This window comes from Vigna umbellata, chromosome 4, assembly GCF_029865625.1.
Source record: "Vigna umbellata cultivar VRB3 chromosome 4, Vumbellata_1.0, whole genome shotgun sequence".
NCBI classification, from domain to species: Eukaryota; Viridiplantae; Streptophyta; class Magnoliopsida; order Fabales; family Fabaceae; genus Vigna; species Vigna umbellata.
Window position 1 is genome coordinate 47531178 of NC_142168.1, and position 21780 is coordinate 47552957.

Sequence of the window (21780 nt, forward strand, 5' to 3'; positions counted from 1 at the left end):
CATAAGATGAAGATGTTATTAGAGAGTAATAAACTGAAAGAATGATTTTTGGTTAGGTACAACGAAAGTTAAGGTCTATGTATACTTTGATGAATATTTCATTTATCACACAAAATAAAAACTATAAGATGTTGTATTGTTTAATACACAAAGCATTAGCGTTTTGCATAATCTATTGATCTTCATAATTCAACGTCTTTCATATTTATCTATTTATTATGATAAACATTTAATTAAAACTTTTAAAACTCCTGAATATTTTTTTCTTCTGTAAAGAATGTTATTTTGAAAGTTGTGAAAAATATAATACTGGAACATGTTGCATGTGAAACCATATTTACAAAATCAATGTATTCTTGAATTGAAAAGAAAATCATGACAAAAATAGGAATTCAAGAAAATAATTTGTAACATTGTATCTTCATCTTATTGAAATAATTTGAGTTAAAATTCAACTTTCCGTAAAAAAAAAAAAAAGATCATGAGAGTAATATATAAAGAAAACTAAAAAAACGTATTATTTTTTTTAAAATGTCATAATATTCTATATAAATTTGTTTATAACTCACATATTTCAAATTAAGCAAACCAAACCAATTCTAAAAAACAAAATTCTGATAAATCTGTAGGCATGGAATGTTGTTAGTGATGGGACAGTCAAAGTTGAACAACCAGGTTTTGCAATAAGTTGTCCCTAATTAAAAATTGCCTAGTCATTGTTTTCCTCAAAAAAGGTATGCCTATGTGTCTTTCTCACATGCTCCCCAACATGTCTTCCTTTGATTTGGTTTCCCTTCTATTTGTTAACGTAACGAATAAAATAGGATATTCATGCATGCTATCCGTGAACTTTTTCGTAAAATTATCAAAGAAAATGTTACCAATAAAATATGAACACTTGAAAAGTTAACCATTTGGTGTTTGATGAAAAGAAGGGAAGACTGTGGAACTTATCATTGAGTTCATCACTCAAAATGGTTGCACATGGGTTCAGCAATCATATTCCTTAAACACCTTATTATTATATTTAAATAAAATAAAATGTCACATAAGTTAGAATCGGATAATAATATAATAATCCACTTGAATTTCATTTACCTTATCATACCATTCCAATTATAGGTCACCGTCAATAACCATATTCTATTATTTCTAGGGTTGAAGTAATGCTTTATATAGTGGAATATATAAATCACGTATGTAGTTCACATTCCAAGATAAGAAAAGGAGGTTCAGATGAAAATAATATTCTTAATTAATACAGCAAATTATTTTGTAACTGACTGCACTAGATAAAAACAAGAAAAGGTGAAATAAAATTTCATGAAATGGAATTTGATATTACAAAAGAATTGCTCTCAAATATAAAATCAAATTAGCTTCATTGCACAATGATGACAAGTTTTTAACAGATGACATTAACTATTTGAGTAAATATTTTCATTATGATTGGGTTCAAAGTTGTCAGTTTACAATATATAATTAAAATTTATAACTGACACCTATAAATATCCACAATAAAGGAAACAAGTTAAAGGTGTGTCATAAAATAACTTAATGGAAAAATAGAAAGAATTAGATATTCATATAGTTTTTGTAATCATCATTATTTGAGTTAAGTATGTTCATAAAATCCAATATCATCATAGAAAACCTTAAAAACTTCGTTACAGTGAAATAATTAAATTTAGTTCAACTCTCTAAAAATATTAAATATGATTTTAATCTTTAATCCTTCACATAAAATTAGAATTCCGTTTCATCCCAATTTTGATACAATTTGATTTTTAAATATTAAAAATGAATAAATATAGTTTTCTAATTTATGTTAAATTATATCAAATTAGAATTTGAGCTGTTTAAATAGCTTATCACCTTCTAATTTAAATGTGAGTCTCAAACATGATTTAATATAAAAGAAATTTAACATGATTTAATATAAAAGAAATTTAATTGGATTAAGACGATTAAATTTATTTATTTTTGCGTTAAATATATTTGAAGCACAATTGGAATTTGCCTTTATCGAAATTTTGCTACATTTTGTTTTCCAAACTTTAAAAATAATAAAAAAATCTAACATTGGGTTAAAAATATTATTCATTCATTTTTAAAACTTTAATACTAAAATGTATCAAAATTTTGGATGGACGAATTTCAATTTCCTATCAAAATTCAAGTATTAAAAACAAATTTAACGCTTTGATTTTATAATTTAATATCAAATTTAGAAACTAGAAAGATATTTAATAAAAAAAAATGACTTTCCACTGAAACAAAAGATGGGGTAATTTTCTTTTCAACATGAAATCATTGGAGCAGGAGGGCAAAGCATGTTGCCTAAGCATGCAGCCAAATGAAGAATGAGTAGATATTGATGATAGCTCCCACATAATTACTAATGATAAATCTAAGTAGTTTATTCCAAAAGATCTTAGCTTCGATGCACTTCTAATGGGGCCTTAAAAATCATCAAAAGGGAAACAAAATTCCTTCCACCTGCAATGATAATTAGAATTGTGCTAATATGCAACTCATAAGACTTTTTTTTCCTTCATTCATTCATTGGATCATGAAGAAATTAGTTAAGAAAAGTACTTATTAAATTATATAGCGACTCTAAGCATATATGATATTAGATTTTGGACACTCTCTAATATGATTAGTTCCTTGTTCATGTTCAATCTCCTGATTTGATAGAAAGGTCACATGCAACAACTTTGGACTATCCGAAGGGTTATTCGAGTACAAGCATACAATATAGACAATACACTAAACTAAACAGAACTTTGGCCAAAATCAAAACACAGAACAACTAATATAATTGGGGAATAATCATGAAATGGGGTATCTATGAGAACATGCTCGTCATGGGGCATTTAGATTTCTAATTATATCACCCACTAATTATATAATTCTCTTCAATTAACCCCTCATCCTCCTCTCATCATTTGAAACTCATTTCTAACAGAGTTTTATGGTTGTTCCAAGTAAATGATGGATTTTCATGACTATCAAAAAAGGAAAAAAAAGATGGATTTTGTTGCCCTTAATTAATTTCCACCCTTTCATTAATATCTAACATATGATTGATTAGATTGGTTTGATGAATAACAAAGACACTATAACTTTGAATCCACCATAGAAGAGCTTTAACATGTATATGGTATATGGATAAAGCTCCGAAAGAAAAGAAAAATTTAAAGAGGGCACGTGTTGGCATGCTTGGGACTAGTTATTAAGAAAAGGGCATAGATGTAAAATGAAATACAGTTATGGGGACAATGAGCGTTTTGGAGAGACATAGCTTCCTTATATAAACCATGTTGTAACTTGTTGATTTCCCCACACCAACACCAAAACAAAAACTGAAGAAACTTCAAGAGTCACTAAAAACTAACCAACCTTGCATGCCAAGTTCAAACTTCATTCATCTCTAATTTTGTTAGTTTTCCTTCATTCTTCATTAGTTTCACTTTCGTTGACGTGAAAACTATAGCATGAGTTCCTCCAAAACCAAAAAGAAGCAAACCACAACAACACAAGAACATCAACAACATGATACGGTTTGGGGAGGGAGGTACCTTGGTGTGAGGAGGAGGCCGTGGGGAAGGTATGCGGCGGAAATTCGGGACCCTTCCACCAAGGAAAGACATTGGTTGGGTACATTTGACACCGCAGAAGAGGCTGCTCTGGCTTACGACAGAGCGGCCCGCTCCATGCGTGGACCACGTGCCCGAACCAATTTCGTCTACCCGGATACTCCACCGGGTTCTTCCGTCACCACCATCCTCTCCCCTGATGAACAAACCCAAACCCAAATCCAAATCCATCAGGTGCAAGAAGACCTCTCGTCTTTACTCAACCCGAACCTCTTTTCACAACCTGACCCAAACCCGCAATTTTCCTTGGGCGGGTACTCGGGTGTAACGACCACTCCCACATTTTCTACCACCGAAGTTGTTTCGTCCGGTGGCTATAGCTATAGTCATGGTTACACCGAAGGAGGAAGCAACGTGGAGGATTCACATTCACATTCTCATTCTCATTCTCATTCTCATTTTAATCTCTTTGATGATGGTGAAACGCAGCTTCCACCGTTGCCACCGGATATCACAAGCTCCATTGCCTATGAAACGGGGCATGGGTTTTACGGAGACGGTGTCGGGTTTTCTGACCCGAGTTTTAGTTTGACTGATACCGGATCGTGTTACCCGTTTTCTGGGTTCGAATCCGGTGATTACGTGGTGCACAGTCCACTTTTCAGTGCAATGCCACCGGTGTCCGATAACGTGGCAATGGGTCACGAGGGTTTTGATCTGGGAAGCTCTTCTTATTTCTTCCGAAATTAGAAAGAGAGTATTGAATGAAGGAATGTGCATAGCGAATTTGGAATTCGCATGTTGCAATTTCGTTTTCTGTGTGTTTTTTATGTGAGAGTGACTTTGTTTGCAGTTAGTCAGTTATGGATAAAAGTACACATTACGGTGTATGTTATGTGTTGTGAGGAAAGGGACTGCTTTGATGTGTACTTGGGCTTTGGGGGAGTAGAGGCTTGTAATGGGCCCTCTCTTACTGGGCTTTTTGTCTGTTATGGTTATTTGATTTTCGTAACAATTTGGTCTATAATTTGGATTATTTGCAATCTTCACTCACTTCTTGCTCAAGAAACTAGTTTTTTTTTTTAATAAACATTATCTGTTAGAAAATCTGACTGACACTTTTAGTAGGAATTTTCTTTTCAACAACTTTCTTTTTTTCCATCCACAATATATTACGTATAAAATATAAATCTATAAACTTCTAGTGTCTCTTTTAATATCTTTTATACTTTTAGTAAATAAATTCCAAAAATAAAAAAACTGTACATTATCTATGTACATCTAATATTGTCCAAGGTCGAACCAAAAGATAAGTTCGAAAAAGAATAAAACAAAACAGATAAGACTCGATTAAAAATATGCATTAAATATGATTTTATAATTCTTTAATTTTGAGTGAAATTTGAAATTATTTTATTTTTAAAATTTTAAACTAATTTAATTTTCTTACTATTGAAATAATATAAATTTACTTATTTTAAGCAAATTTATTTAATTTTTCAAATACATTAACAAGCAAGAATATATTAAACACCATCCTTCATCGCTCTTTGTTTTCCGCCAAACTACTCACCTCTTCTTTTTTTCATCCAAATGACCTCCATTTTTTATTCATTTTAAAATATAATCATACTTTTGAAATTGGAAAGTTAAGGAATATTTGGAACCGACTAGGTTTTAAAATAGTATAAGTTTTTATCTATTTTATAAAAAAGTTCATCTCTTAATTTAGACATGTTTTTTAGTCATCAAATTTAGTGAGGACACTTAATAGAAGTGGTTCTCTCAACTTATTCTATCACTGAATTCATGTTTTATTAAGTTATGGAAGTTTAGTTATGAAGAAGAACAAATATAAGATAAAGAAAGTTAGTGAAAATTGATAAATACTATTTATTTAATTTTCGTAGTAATAATATTATGATATTAAATCTTGTGGGGTGGATTGATTGTGTTATGGTTATTTTGATCTCTTTACTTGTATCTATATTGATACATATGTTGTGGATGAGGGTGAAGAAAGTGTGGAATTGGTGAGGTGATAGAATTTAGTTTAGTGAAATGATGTACTTAGTTTCTTTGAGATGCATAATCCAAGTAAATTGATTTATAATGCATATAAGCATCCTCATTTGAATTGCTTAGGTTGGTTTTGCATTAAATTGAACTTTAATGGTATGATTGTTGGGTTGTTATATTGAGTTATTTATTTCTTGTGTTGATTGGAGTATTTGTAATGTAGCTCTTATAAAGAAATGAGATTTGGTAAAATAGATAGTTTATGTTTGCCATGTTTCAAATCGGTTCATTGGTGTTTTGAGATATTTTTGAAAAACAATGAACCTATATGACATAAGAAAACCTTAAAATAACTTAGATATACACAATGGATTTGGTTTTTAACACTAAAACTCTTATATATCTATTATGGCGTTGGGTGATAACACATAACCGCTAGGCACGAAGTGGAAAGCTCAAATAAGTGAGTTTGAGAGTTCTAGGACGTTGGGGTACCCTAAGATTGTTGGGGGCTCAAAGGTAATAATTCCAATGGTACAGAGCCCTAGGCACCACTCTAGGACTCTAGGCTCTCATAAGTTAGTGAGCTCTAGGGATTATGGCACTAGGCACCGGGTTTTGGTCATTGGGCGCCAGCATGATTTTGTTATTGAGTTGTCTTGGTAAAATTACAATTCTCGCTTTATTAACCATTAGATCATACTGAAATTTGACAGTTGATCCTAGATATATGAATATTTACTTTGACCTTTATGATCTTTGATTTGTTGTCTCTGGTTAGAGAAATTATTTTCTAAGTTTTGATATAATTAATGGAAATATTATAATTGAATATTATGCGAATGCAATATAAAATAAATGATTAATTATTAACATTTATTTGAAATGAATAATATGTTATTAGTGCTATGAGATTAGTTTGGACTGAAGTAAAATATATATATCTTTGACATGATGTGATTATTTAAGATTATATGAAAATGTTATAGGTGAGTTGTGGTCTAAATCTAGTGAATGTAGTGACTCTTAAGAAGGGAGTACTACATTGATATGATGATAGGAAATGTATTGAGATGGATTCTAAAAGACTATCCTAAGTCAATGATAACGATTGAATATACCGTTATCTGTGATGCAATTTTGATACTAAATAAACTCTTTTTGACTTAGAAGCTTGCTTGAACTCTTGTTTTTAGTTTCGTTTTGTGAATAAGTGAATCGAGGTTATACTTTATGATTTTATCACTAAATTCCCTTAATTTTGTAGGTTATGGGTATGTTTTGGAAGAGGAGCAAAAGTATCAAGGAAACTCAAGAAGGATAGTAAAAGCATCAGAGAAGAAGGTTGAAGAAGGCGCATGGCGCCTGATTGCCCTTTTCTAGGGCCCCCAATGCCACATGTCACACAAGAAGCCTGGTTGCCCTTTTCAGGGGCCCTCAGCGCTAGGTAGCTCGCACCAACGCCTGGGCGCCCTTCCAAGGCCGCTGAGCGCCAGTCATCACATGCCACAGAACGTCTGTTTGCCCTTAGTTGGGGCACTGAGCGCCAGTATGTTGGGCCTTGGACTTTGTTTCTGATCTATTTAAGGACCTCTACACATTAGGGTTGATATCTTTTGACGGTTGAAGCTCAGAAATACACTTTTCGACCCTTTGGAGCAGAATTGGTGATGCAGGAGCTCTCCCTTTATCTTTTTAGGGTTTCCATCTCATTTTCATTTTTCCATTGTACACCTAGGTTCTCCATGAAAATGGAGAACTAAACTCATTTGTTGTTGGGGAAGTTGTAACCTCTAAACTTTCATGTATTTAAATATGTTTTGAATTATTTTATCCTTCTTTCATTAATTGTTAGTGATTTTCTCCTTTACTCAATGCTTATTATGTTTTAATCACTCATAGATGATGTATGACTTTCTTTGTTATTGGGAAATACCTAGGAACCAAGATCCGCAGAATTTCACCCAAATGGACTATTTCCTAGACATAAGGATAGAACGTTTGGTTGTCTTAAGCTTCTTTTCATAATGCATAATTGATTATTAGGGGTGCAAGACATTGTGGTCTAATAATTAAGGATAGGCTTTTTACGTCGAGACATCGGGTTCTAAGTATTTTATAGAGTGACATTAACAATTTAATGAAGAAGATGAATTCTTATATGCATGAAAGTAAGGACGGTGAAATGTAAATCCCAACAACATTATCATCTCATATTATCAACTTCATCCATTCACTCTTGTGTTTAGCCTCAATTGATCAAATTTTACATTCAAGTTTTGGCAATTTAATTTTAATCATTGGAATCATTCTTTAGTCTTAATTAGTTAAGATATTACACGATTGTTTAGGAACACGAGTCTCTTGGGAAATGATACTTGGTCTTACCATTTTATATTACTTGATACGATTTAGTACACTTGTCAATGAGTTAACAGTCAACTAGTATCGTACTCATGTAGAGGAAGATATCTAGTTGAGAGAGTTGAATGAGGTTCCACAATCTTGGCTTTGATATAAACAAGGATTGGGTCCCGAAGATATAAGGAATTTACCCTAGTCATACTCTAGAGGGATTGATGTCCTAATGTGAAATCTAGGTATAGCTCTTGATAGTGAGAAGTGAGTGTGATAGGTGCAAAGTTTTGGAATTTGCTTAATACACCTGACTTTTATGTATAGTGAAATGGATAAGTCTTGTGCGCCATGAGAGTTATGGATATCTTTTTGTCGATATGGGCATGTGATTTTTAAATTGAATGAGATTAAAATTAGTTCTAATATTATATTATTATACATTATATGTTTGGTTATACTTACACTAGCTTACCCTACTATCTATTGTGTTGTGGTTGTCCATGAGGATCAAGTCGTGAGGGTTGTGTTGTGATGATTGAGGTTTGGAGTTGTATTATGATAGATAATGGATTTTCTTGCTAGTAATTATTGAATTAAAATTAGATAAGAAATTCTATCTGTGATGTAATTTTGATTGATTAACCATACTTAGGATAAAGATGAGAAGAGTAAAATAAAAGGTGGGACATGTAACTTGTGTAAGGAATTATTATGTACATTCAATGAAAAATATTTATTTTAATTAGATGATGGAACTTACATATGTAATATTTGTTAATTTTTACTCCTTTACCCTTGTGTTTATGGTTATAGTTTCTACCTACGATGTTTGTATGCTATCTTGTGAAGGAAATAAAAGTGATGTCACAAAGCTCTTAAACGGTGTGTGTGTGTGTCATATGGATGTAATAATTATATTTCTTCTGAAAAATATTTGAACCAAATTATCATAGGACTATAAATATATTAAGTATATGCATAATTTCATGATTCTACTTATTAATAATGTGATAGACAAATTGGTAATGTGATATTTTCTAATTTGGGTCATTAAAATTTATATAATATATAATTATAAATAAAAAATAATGGTAGTTATTTGTAGAAAGAGTAGATATGTATTGATTTTTTCTATATCAAATATGGTGTTACAATAAAAAAATTTATAATGTAGTAGAAATTAATAAACACAAAAATATAATATCTATCCTCTCATTCAATAAGACTTATATATACATAAGCGTGACGGTTTCGGTTGAGACAATAGTAAGCAAAATCGTTATGCCCCAAAATTATGACCTTTAATTACATGCTTTTGTTGTCATTCATATAAAGGAAAATGTAATTATCTAAAGAAATATCTCACATGTTACATAATAAGGAAATAAGTATGTGTAAAACATGTTTTCCAAACTGCAATATTAGAGTTGTTCATTTTTTAGCAAGAGAATCAATAAAGAAGATATGTATGTGGTTGGTTTATTTATTGTGTTACTTTTGAGGTAAAATATATATTTAGTCTCTAAACTTTGATGCAAAAATTGGAATTCGTCTTTTGCACCATTTTATGTTTAAGTTGTTTACACCGTTTGACATATTTAAACTAAAATGTCATCCTAGAACAAACATATTTAACCCTCATGTGAATGAACATCATGACTTTGAAATATGAAAGATAACATTGCAGCTTTCAAACACTAGTGCAAAAATGACCTTTAACGTCACCTCTTAGACGTCGGATCACACAATATCCAATGTAAAAAATTGACTAGTGACATTTCAGTAAATAAGTTGGCCTTGGCAACGTCGGTTCATAGGAGCCCCGACGTCTAGATGTCGGTTACAGGTGCATAACCGATGTCTATACTTTAAACCACGTCAATTCGTAGAATTAGACACCAAAAAGGGAGGGCCAGAATGTGAAAAGTCATTTTTTTTCGCCATTTAGATGTTGGGTCCCGCCACACCGACATCTAAATAGTCATTCAGACGTCAGTCCCCTTACATCCGATGCCTAAATGGCCTGATAGGGTAGGTGAAAAGTTATTTTGGACGTCGGCCCCTTTACATCCGACGTCTATATACACCGCGAATATAAATTTTTAAATCGAATGGACGTCATATTAGTGAGGTCCCCGACGTCTAGTCGACAATAGACGTCGGGAACTGGGGGCACCGACGTCTTGATTCTTGTTAAATCAGAAATCGCGAACCCACGGTTATGCGCACTTCATCGTCTTCCAGGTGCGTTTTATATCTTTTGAACCGTTTAAACTTACTTTTACTCCGATTAAATTAGTCTTTGATGGATTATCTTCCATTTGAACCGATTAAAATGAGTTTTCGTTGTGTTTTGGTGTAATTTTTCTCGTGTCTTTGGGTAGCGTAGTAGCACCTTCTCCCTTTGCTAGTTTTGTTGTAAGAAAAACTTGCGTCTTTTGGATCTCTTATAGCATTTCAACCCAAAACCGAACCTGGATCCTTGCCTAGTTCTCATGTCACCGTATTCTCTTTCATTGGCGGTTGGAATGGAACTAGGCAAGGACCAAGATTCGGTTTTCGGTTGAAATGCCATAAGAGATCCAAAAGACACACGCTTTTCTTATGAGGAAACTAGCAAAGGAAGAAGGTGCTACTATGCTACCCAAAGACATGAGCTGTAGTAGACGTCGGTTAATGCCATGTCTGATGTCTATAGTGCCCTTAGATGTCGATTTTTGTGTAATCCAACGTCTTTATAGATGTCGGACTCTATAGGTCCGATGTCCCATTAACGTCACCCATAAAGACGTCAGATCGGGATCTCACGTTAAAAGCTCAAAATAACAGACGTCTAAAGCCCTTTCTGCACTAGTGGAAAATGCTTTGCTACAAAGATCAAATGGAAATTATATACTACAAGTAATATCTAGAGCTTTGTTAATATGACAAACATTTTAAAGATCTTTTGGCTTACTTTTATATTTGTGATATTAAAATTTTGACATTTTAGATTAGTTTTTTGATATAGTTGGGGTAAATTTTTTAAAAAAATTTTCTTGTATACTTTGATAAAAATTCTAATTTTTTTTAGTTTTATAAGAATATTTTGAATTAAACTTATTCTAATTTACAAGTCAATCCATTTAGAGATGCATTCTTAGATAAGGAGGTTTATGAAAAATAACTTGATTCAATTAATACACAAGGAAATTATTTGTGGTATTGATGCTTGACCATGTTAGAATTCTAAGTGTGAGTCTAAGTCTCACATTGGATAGAAATGAGAAAGTAGAACACCATATAAGGTTAAAGATCCATTAACCTATTAAGGTTTTGGGTAGAGAGTGATGTCTATTCTTTATCTAGTTAGACTCAGATCTCATTGATGTTGTATCTTGCCAATGAACATCCTCCTCAATAGACCTAAAATATGATATCAGAGCCAGTTTAGGCTCAAACGAGTACAATAGTCCTTGTATCGAAAGTCTTCCTAGCAAAGGCTTCCAAGTAAGCTTGTTCCATTAAGATGAATGACAATACGAAAAGAGGTACTTGAATGCTTCTATTAGAGGGGGAGTGTACCAACGTGGAAGGGACCCACCCTTGAAAGGGGAGATTATTAAGGTTTTGAGTAGAGAGTGGTGTCATATCTCATTGGTGTCATATCTCCCTAGTGAACCTCCTACTTAATAGACCAAACAGACCATTAATTGTGAAACTTAAGAATGTTTCATAGGATAATTAAGGTATAGTCCAAAGTGTTTCCTTGAAAGTGATAATATAGATCTTGGTCAAAATGTGAGGGATAAGAAATACACTTAACAAAGAATAATTAAAGTAATAACTGCTTTGGCTAGAGTTTTGAAACCTACCATATAAGCTTTTATAAGATTATTTTATTGGTGCAAATTGGCCCTAAAAGGAGGGGAGGGAGTTGAATAGAGCCTATAGACATTTGAAGATCTTTTCACGCAGACATATTACAACAAACGCAAATAACATAAGGAGTAAGGAAGAGAAGAATGCAAATAAGGATTTATATCCTACTAGAGGCTACATATAGTTCTTTAAGCAATTTGCTTAAGAAATTAACTAATCAACACATTTGACTAACATGAGTATCAACCTCTCCAAGTTACAATGAGTTCAACGTCTCCAGATATCATGTCTCACTCTCCTCCTAAGATTAACTCATAATTACAATAAAGGTAATATGTCATGTAGAAGAGTACAAGATCACAAGGTTCACTTCACACAATGAATAATTTATAATGGTTTCGCTCAACCTAATACTACTCTCTAACAAGATGGATATAATAATGTAAGCTCAAACTTTTCTCTCTATCTCTTTTCTTTTCAATAATAGATTTAACAATGTTTCAACAATTTTTCTTTTTCTCTCTTGTTTTTTCTTCATTTAGGTCTTGACATCTATAGTTACACTTGTATTACTTGACCTTTGATGCAAAATATTTTCATATCGTCAGATATCTCTGTCATTCTTCACTTTGGAAGTTCTTGGTAATAAATAAGACTATATTGCTTCTTGTGTGTCATGTATTTCCTTTTCAACCATTCAACAATTTGATTTTCAAAAATTTTAAGGATGATACTTAATATATGAAAAATTCTAATAAATGCTTAACCATTAAAATGTTTGTCAATATGTAGGAATTCATTATTGTAATAATATCCTTCTCAAATGAATTGAGATGAAGTTTTAACTCTAGTTACCTATACACAATACATACAATAAGTAAAAAAAAAACATTCTTCAACTTAAATATATTTACCATCATGATCTTTTAGGTAGTGTTTGGATTGGAGAAATCATTTGAGGAAGAGTGAAGGGATGAATTTGAGAACATGGAGAAGAGATTATGGTGTTGTTTGGATTAAAAGATTTGAAAGGATGAATGAAGGGATTTGAAAAAGAAAGTTTAAGAAAGTTTATGTATAACATGATAGGCAAGAGAGAATAGAAAAAATGTTTTCATGAATAAAATTATATAATTACCATTTTACCCTTAAAGATAAATGCATATAAAGTTAAATATAAATAGTTAAAATTAAGTTAAAATAAAATTAAAATTTTTATTTAAAATTACAAAAATATTATTATTATAATTATATAATTAAAATATATAAAATAAAAAAAGAAAAATCATTTATTTATTTATATATAAGAAAATAAAATTATATATATATTGAAGTTGTAATTTAAAATGAGAAACAATGAAAACTAATAATATTATATTATTATTATTAGTAATATTTTTATTATTAATAATGCAATTATTAATATTATTATTATTCTCAATAAAATTATTATTATTAATAATAATATCGTTATCATTAATATTATTGTTAATAATATTATTATTAGTGTTTGTATTATTATCAATAAAATTAATATTAATAATATTATTATTATATTATTAATAATATTATTATTATATTATTAATAATAATAACTATGTAGGCGAGCTGAATCGATTATGTAAAGAGTAGAAAATTATTCAAAAAGTAGAATTGATTATCTCTCCTATTAATTAATATATTTATATATATGAAAAAAGAAAATGATATATATATATATATATATATATTGAAATTGTAAATCAAAATTAAAACTAAAAATAATAATAATTATATTATTATTAATGTTATTCTTAATAAAATTATTAATATATTATTATTATTATTATTATACTATTAATAGTAACTATAGGGAGGAGAATCGATTATGTAAAATGTAGAATCGATTCTTTCTCCCATTAGTTATATATATATATATATATATATATATATATATATATATATATATATATATATATATATATATATATATATATATATGTGTGTGTGTGTATAATCGTCCTTGTATTTATTGGGAAATCTCAAATGGGTTATCGATTGTCTCAATTAGTTTCAAATATTTGAAAAATTGAGTCAATTAAGCCATGTTTGTTAAGTCTTCACAAACGGCGTTAACAAATGCTGATGTGTTGCATGCTGATGTCAATGTGTTTGATTATGTGGAATTTTTATTTAATTTAAGACATTATGACATAACAAAGAGTTTTACTTATCTTTAGATGAGTGATTTACTTATCTTCAAATTAGGCCCAAAACTGAATCAGTCCAAAGGTCCACTATCGTCGCCACCGCCGGTCACCATTTTCACCATCACGGCTAGACCCTCTTCAACCACAGTCTGCAATAAATCCTTGCATAATCCCAACACAACAACGGACCACCCAAACCAGAATATAAACCTCAACTCCTTCCACCACCATCATTTTCTCCCTCACAACCGAATGTGCAAAACCATGCATTTATAACGCGAGCAGCAGAGACCCCCAAATTCACACAAAACCCAATATCATATCCCTATCTTGTAGAGAAGCTCAGATCAACATTCCCAAAAATCCCCAATCCTCAGTAACTTCCTTCATACCCTGAGCTAATTTTACACCAAAATCCAGCTTCTAATTTTGAGTTTTTTCTTACCATAAAGAAATTTTTGAACAAATTTCCTACCAAAGCTGTAGATTTCTCACTGATCTAACTGATCTATACATTTTCACGAACTTGGATTTCTTGTTTTGCTCACCCTGCTCGAATTTTAGCACTTATTAAGATTTTCAAGGAACTTAAGAAACTGGGAAAGAGAAAAGGGTTTTAATTTATTTGGCCTGTTATGATTGTTTTGTATTAATGCAATCTTAGGACGTGAGTAGTGATTTTTCGATAGAGACTTCATTTCTTAGAAACTTATATTTTGTTAACTTTGGGTGGTGTTGATGTAGCTGATATTGAAAGCGCTTGAAGCTCTGAGTGAACCAAGTGGATCCAGCAAATCGGCAATATCGAAGTACATATAAGAGATTTATGGTCAGTTTCCAGACTCAACTATTTTGGGGAATGAACTGAACAAGATGAAAGAGAGTGGAGAGCTTGTGTTCAATAAGAACAACTACATGAAAACTAACCCAAGAGCCCCACCAAAGAGGGGACGTGGAAGACCACCAAAGCCAAAGGCCCCTATGCCATCAGGCACCGTTGTCTCCCCTTCGCGGCCAAGGGGTCGTCCCCCAAAGGACCCAAACGCGCCTCTAGAAGTGGCAGGCCAAGGGGGAGGCCAAAGAAGATTCCTCGCTCTTTGACGGTGGCGTATCCGGCCACCGTATCCAGCGGAAGGCCCAGGGGGTTGGGGTTGTCCGCGAACCCAAATCAGAGATGGGGAGAAAGAAAGGTGCTTCCCCATATTAGGGATTTACTACAATGAGTTTGTTGATGGAGTTATGGTAGAGAGGATTGAAGGGGGAAGAGATCTAGAAGGCGCCACCATGGAAGTAGATAACTAATGGGAGCTGTTTTGACGGGATTTAGAACCTTAATCCAAAACATTCAAAGTTGTCTGCTCCGATGTCCAGTTGTGCTGTCTTCACTCTTCTCCTTGTCCGAGCCGCGGGGGAGGGTGCCTGCAAAAGGCACTCCGACGCTCAAGTCAGTGACTTTGCTTAATAATCTCTTAATCAAGATTTAGTTATCTGAGCTCTAAGTTTCAGTTCAAGTTCCAGTTACCTGTACCTTTTGCCAGACAAATATTTATAAATTATAATGAGCTTACCGTTAGGTCTGACTAATTAACCACCAATGAATGACAATATTAATTGTCAATAAATGACAATTATTTTCATTAACTCCCCGACAGTTATTACTATTAATTACCTTAACGGCTGATTTAACCGATCGGTTCACTGACCTGAGAGGTATCATCGGTCGGGCTGATTTAACCGATCGGTTCATTGACCTGAGAGGTAGCATCGGTCGGGTAGATTTAACCGATCGGTTTATTGACCTGAGAGGTATCATCGGTCGGACGACTCTTCTGCACCCTCACCGTTCGGTCGGCTATGATCCCATAGTAACAGGAGCTTAGCGTTTTGGGGTGTGAAATTGGGACGGTAGAGCCTGACTATGATGGCGACTTCGGGGATGACGAGAATGTCTTTGGAGACAAGTTGGTTTTGGGATCGAAACCCTCAAAATAAATAAATTCCTAATATGAAAATAAGTAAAACATTTATCATGTTATAATATCTTAAATTAAATAAAAATTTCACGTAATAAAATATTTTGACATTAACGTATTAATTATGCAACACATATGCATCTGTTAATGCCGTTTGTGAAAACTTAATGGATAAGGCTTAATTGGCTCAATTTTTCAAATATTTGGATCCAATTCAGATAGTTGCAAATATAAGAACCCACTTGAGATTCCTCAACAAATATGAGGACGATCTGAGGGTTTAAACCTATATACATACATACATATATATATACATACATACATATATATATATATATACATACATACATATATATATATACATACATATATATATATACATACATACATATATATATATATACATACATACATATATATAAATACATACATACATATATATATATATATATACATACATACATACATACATACATACATACATACATACATATATACATACATACATACATATATATATATATGTATGTATGTATGTATGTATGTATGTATGTATGTATGTATGTATGTATATATATATATATATATATATATATATATATATATATATATATATATATATATATATATATATATATATATATATATATATATATATATATGTAACACTCTGATTTTTGAGATGTCACGGATTATTAAAAATTGATAAAATTCAAAATTTATTATAACGTGAAAACGTAATTAAAGAAAACCTTATCCAATTACATTATTTCGAGTGATAAAATAACGAAGGAAATACTCTAATTATATTGTCTTAACTTGTAAAACAAAATAGCTTTAAATGAATCTCAAGGTTATTCCCCATCTTCTCTCGAGTCAATCACACATCTTGAACATCTGTAACATTATTTGCTCACGTATAACACATTATAAGATCATCGTCGATAATTTCAATCACAAACACACAAACAAAAGCATGTATGGGATAAGCTACCGATAAAAAAAATCATAACAACAAGATACATACATACTGATTATATCAACCATAAGCAAACACACAAGATACATATCTTCTGATTATACCAACCATAATTAAACACACAACAAGATACATACCTTCTGTATATATCAACTATAATCAAACATCTCATACATAGTAGTAATAAGAATAGGATTCCTAATCCTCTAGTGTTTTCAATCAGCCAAACTAACTAAGCATAATGCTTACAAATGAGAACCAAGAAGATGAAAATTTTCTAAAATAGAATTGTTGATGCGAGTATGTTTTCTTCCAAACTAGACCTTTGATTGATAATCGGAACCCACTGTCCAAAAATCAGCGTGATCCAATGATGAACACCTTCATAATGGCGAAAACACCAATGTAGATTTTATGAAATTCTCAAAAACTAAGCTGTTGATGCGAGGCTATTTTGTCCCAAACTAAATCTCTGTTTGACGATCCGAATGGTCATAATAAAGAACCATAATTCTAGAACCCATTGTCCAAAGATCAGCCCGAGCCAACAGTGACCGACTTCAAAACGATGAAAACACCAGTGCAGGTTTTATGTTTTGCGGGAATGACTTATTCTCTTCCTTTCTCTCTCACTTGCATTTTCTCTCTCTTCAAATGACTCTAATGTGTCCTACTAATCTGACTCATCTCCACTAAATTAAAATGAGACTTAATGATCCACATTATATGACCTATTCTCCACATAGGAAGGGAGCCCAATAACCCAACACTTGTAACATATATTTGCATAGAAACCCCCAATCATCATAACTTTGTTCTCCCTTAGCATTAAACCCTTTGTGGGGATAACTCAACAAAACATACATAATACATTCATAGGAGAAACTCATCTCAAATACTACATAAACCCTATGTCCATTCATACACAAACTTTTATCTAACAATAACCACAAATAGTCATAATCATATACTCATGTATCAAAACAAGGATTATCAATCAAGATAATCAAGAACACATATAACATACAACCATAAACAAACAAAGATAAGTTTTCTCATACCTTGGTCAATCTTAAGACTTTATTTACAACCCTAAAACACCATCAATGTTCCTTTACACTAAGAGTTTCATGTGGCTCTCTCTCTCTCCTTCTCCCAAAACGCTAATCTCCTTTCTTCCTGTGTTTTCTTTCTTTGATTTAGAGTTTCTAGAGTTTCTAAACACAAAATCATCCCTTAATTAATTTCTACACCGATTAAATAAAATTAAAGACCCTTTTACCCCTAGACAAAATATAAAAATAAAGAAATAATATAACAATTATATTCTAACAAAAATATACACTTAAGAATACTAATATCCAAACAAAAACTCAAAATCTCAAAACTACTTTATTTTTAAAACCCATATTTTCTCGGATCTTACAAAATATATATATATATATATATATATATATATATATATATATATATAATATTAATAATAATATTACTATTAATAATAATTTTTCAAAGGATGTCAGATTTGGTCGAAGAGTAAAGGGTATAATAACCATGTATCACTTTTTTTATCTATATAATATGAGAAAAAATATTAATTATTATGTTATGTTGACTTATTTTTTGAATCCAACATTTAGTATATATCCATCCAGAAGAAAAATTTGAGTGTTTCCTGTTACCTCAAATAATTTTCATAATCGTACATAAGCCTCTAGAATTATTTAAAATTACAAATTGACCTAAAATATTTTTCAGTAATTTTTAAATTGATCCTTACTTAATTGTTATTATTTTCAACTTAGTTTCTAAATATTTTTCATAATTGTAAATTAGTCCCTAACTAACTTATAATAATTACAATTAGTTCTTTAGTCAACTAATTAAGTTAAATTTTGTAAACACTTTAAAACCTCAATGTAAATTAATCATTTGATCCACCGCTATTAAACTTATAATGAACTTTGTTTCATATTTGATTTTCGCATCAATTTAATTAGGATTAAATATGTTTTTAGTCCCTCAACTATCAAGTGGATTTGTTTTTAGTCCCTCTTTCAAAGTAAGGTACATTTTAGTCCTCATCCTTAAGGAAACCTTAATTTTTGGTCCTCAAAAACTAACACCGTTAAAAACCAGCTGATGTGGCTAACGTCTGTGCACGTGTGTTCACAGCTCTTCTTCCTATCTCTTGCCACGTTGGTATTTTTTAATGCAAAGTGAGAATATTGGTTTATTAGGTTGATTGGTAAAGTTTACTTCAAAGTGTATTGTGAAGGGTGAAGAGTGAAGATGAGATCGTCATTTAAGGTGGAAAGGAGGTTGAAGAGCAAAAGGTTAGATTTGATGTTCTTGAACATTGGTGTAGTTAGTAACGTAAGTTCATATTTCTCTTTGGTGTGAATAAATTGATGGATTTTTCGAATTAGGTTTTGGGTTGGGACTAAAGGTTTCTTTCTTGATTAACTTTCGAAGGGAAATGAAAGCAGACAGTGGAGGAATTGGTTGCACACGAAGGAGCATTGGTTCAGGAATGTCCCAAACATCTGGATCCTCCTCTCACTTAGCTTCAAAAATGTGTGGTTGTGGGGAAAGATTGTTGGTGTTGAAGGCAACTACATTGAAGAAGAAAGGGAGACTATTTTATAGATGTAGAAATTGGGCAGTAAGTGAGAAAAAATGCTTTACTTATTGTGATGAATTTGTATTACTGATTTGTAATTTCTTTTGCAGAGTAGTGGAAGTTGTAACTACTTTGAATGGGTTGATGAAGGACATAATGAAATTGAACGAAGCTTACAATGGAAGAGTGAAGAAGTTGAAGTTTGTGTGGAAAATGTTGTATTGGATCTAAGGAAGAAGAAGGGTAAGTTGAAGAGGAAATTAGAGGAGGAGAGGAAAAATTTCCAAATGATGTTGGTCTTCTTTGTATTGTCATGGGCATTGACAATGATCTTATGTATTATGTTTGTTTTGAAGATAAATTGTAATTAGATTCGTAGTAGATAAATGTAGCAGAACTTTGAAGTTGAGTTATGGCATTATGTTTGTGTTATGTTAATTTGTATGAAGAATATTGGTGTGATTTAAAATAGAATGAGTTTAAACATATAATTGGTGTTGTATCAGTAAAGATGCAATTAAGCAATGCACTAAAGATGAAAAATGTAAATGATAGAGGAGGCTATGCTATCAAATGAAATAAATATGCAAGTTATCAAATGAAAATCTAAATCAGCATTTTTAAGCTGCTGGAATAGCAGAAAATTCAACTGGTAGAAGCTGCTGATACAGAATGCATCAAACCAGAATTAACACTACATGTAACACAGATTCAACAACTTTTTCAGAAAACAATAGTGTAGGAAATTGTGCAGTAAGGTATTGAAAATGCAGAGGTTGATTACATATCAAATTCTCTTTATCTTAACATGTTAAGTTAATGAACATAAACTTGTTTGCATTACTTTTTTTGATAGAATCACAGTATCTCAAAATTTGACTTGTGAAACCTCTTATTCCTTCAAAATAGGCAACTGTACCACTGAATCTTAAGTTTTTATCTCAAAATTGACTATGGACACTGAAATTAAGTGTAGGAAAACATTTTAAATCTGAGAAAGACACTACAAGAACAAATATAAGATGTTGAAGAATGATTTTCATGCACAGATAAAATAGGTCAAGATATGACCAAATCCACAGTGATTGTAAGTTTTAAACATCAGTTTAAAGTTGAAGCAGCTTTCAAATAGCACAAAAACTTCACTCTGAACAATAAAAGTGTGATTTTTAACTCATACTGCAACTGGGTTTGAACAAAGTGGCAGCAAATTTAAGTGTTTCAAGTATTTGAAGTTAAAGAGAGGTGTGCGGACTGTGATGTATAACAAATCAGCAATAAAAGTAACAAGTACTGGTCATTGTAGTGGTCCCTGAACAATAAAAGTGAACATTGCATTCAATAAGAAAAAGTGGTACAAAAAGTGGTCCCAGCCTACTTTAATTAACACTGCATGTGCTACTACAGGACAAAGAAGTGGTCCAAAAAAATGTACCCACTACAAATGGTCTGCCTAAGTGGGGCAAATTCAGTACATTAAATACTTCTTTACAAAAAGTCACATGCCTACACTACAATTTTAATTGCAAATTGCTTGGGACCCTATAATTTGTGCAGCCAGCCTTCCAGATGATCTTCTTCCCCCCTCACACATACTTGTAGCCCCTGCACCTACGCTAGCTCCCCTTGCTGATCTTGTTGGACCTTGTGATGTTGATGCAGCTCCTACATCTGTGCCACCTCCCCTTGCTGATCTTCTTGGACCTTGTGAGCTTGATGCAGCCCCTCCATGTGTTGTAGCTACCCTCCCTGATGGTCCAACACTTGAAGTTTGTTTGTTCCTCCAGATGATCTTCCAGTTGTTGTAGATGCTACCCTTGTCTTCTGTGAAAAGTGTAAGGTAGTTACAAATAACATACTTCTATGACCTTGAAAATGTAAATAACTGAGGATGAATAATTACCTTGCTTGTTGCCCCTTTTTACAACTTCTTACATTGTGTCCATATTGATTGCACCCACTACACTTCATACCAATATTTTTCTTGGACAACTTTGAATGGCTCACATATTCATCAACTTCTCGTCTTCTTAATTTTTTTGGCCTCCCAAGAGGTGTTTTGTAAATGGGTGGTAGTAGTGGTACAAAGTCAGATGTAGGCCAAAGTTGTTGTCAATTGATAGGAATTATAATAGGTGCATAACAAGTTTGGTAGGCGTCTTTCTTGTAATAAGGA

The 21780-nt window shown here is 31.9% G+C and overlaps 1 protein-coding gene across 1 annotated transcript; it reads left to right on the forward strand.

Moving 5' to 3' along the window:
* The first annotated feature begins 3364 nt into the window (after positions 1–3364).
* On the forward strand, positions 3365–4477 carry LOC124845265 (ethylene-responsive transcription factor LEP-like). The gene has a single exon (XM_047322333.2). It carries the CDS (start codon positions 3501–3503, stop codon positions 4350–4352), a length of 852 nt encoding a protein of 283 aa, XP_047178289.1. The 5' UTR covers positions 3365–3500; the 3' UTR covers positions 4353–4477.
* The last annotated feature ends 17303 nt before the right edge of the window (positions 4478–21780 follow it).

Excerpts from the sequence above, each read along its gene's own strand:
- LOC124845265 (XM_047322333.2), top strand. The coding sequence starts at position 3,501 with ATGAGTTCCTCCAAAACCAAAAAGAAGCAAACCACAACAACACAAGAA.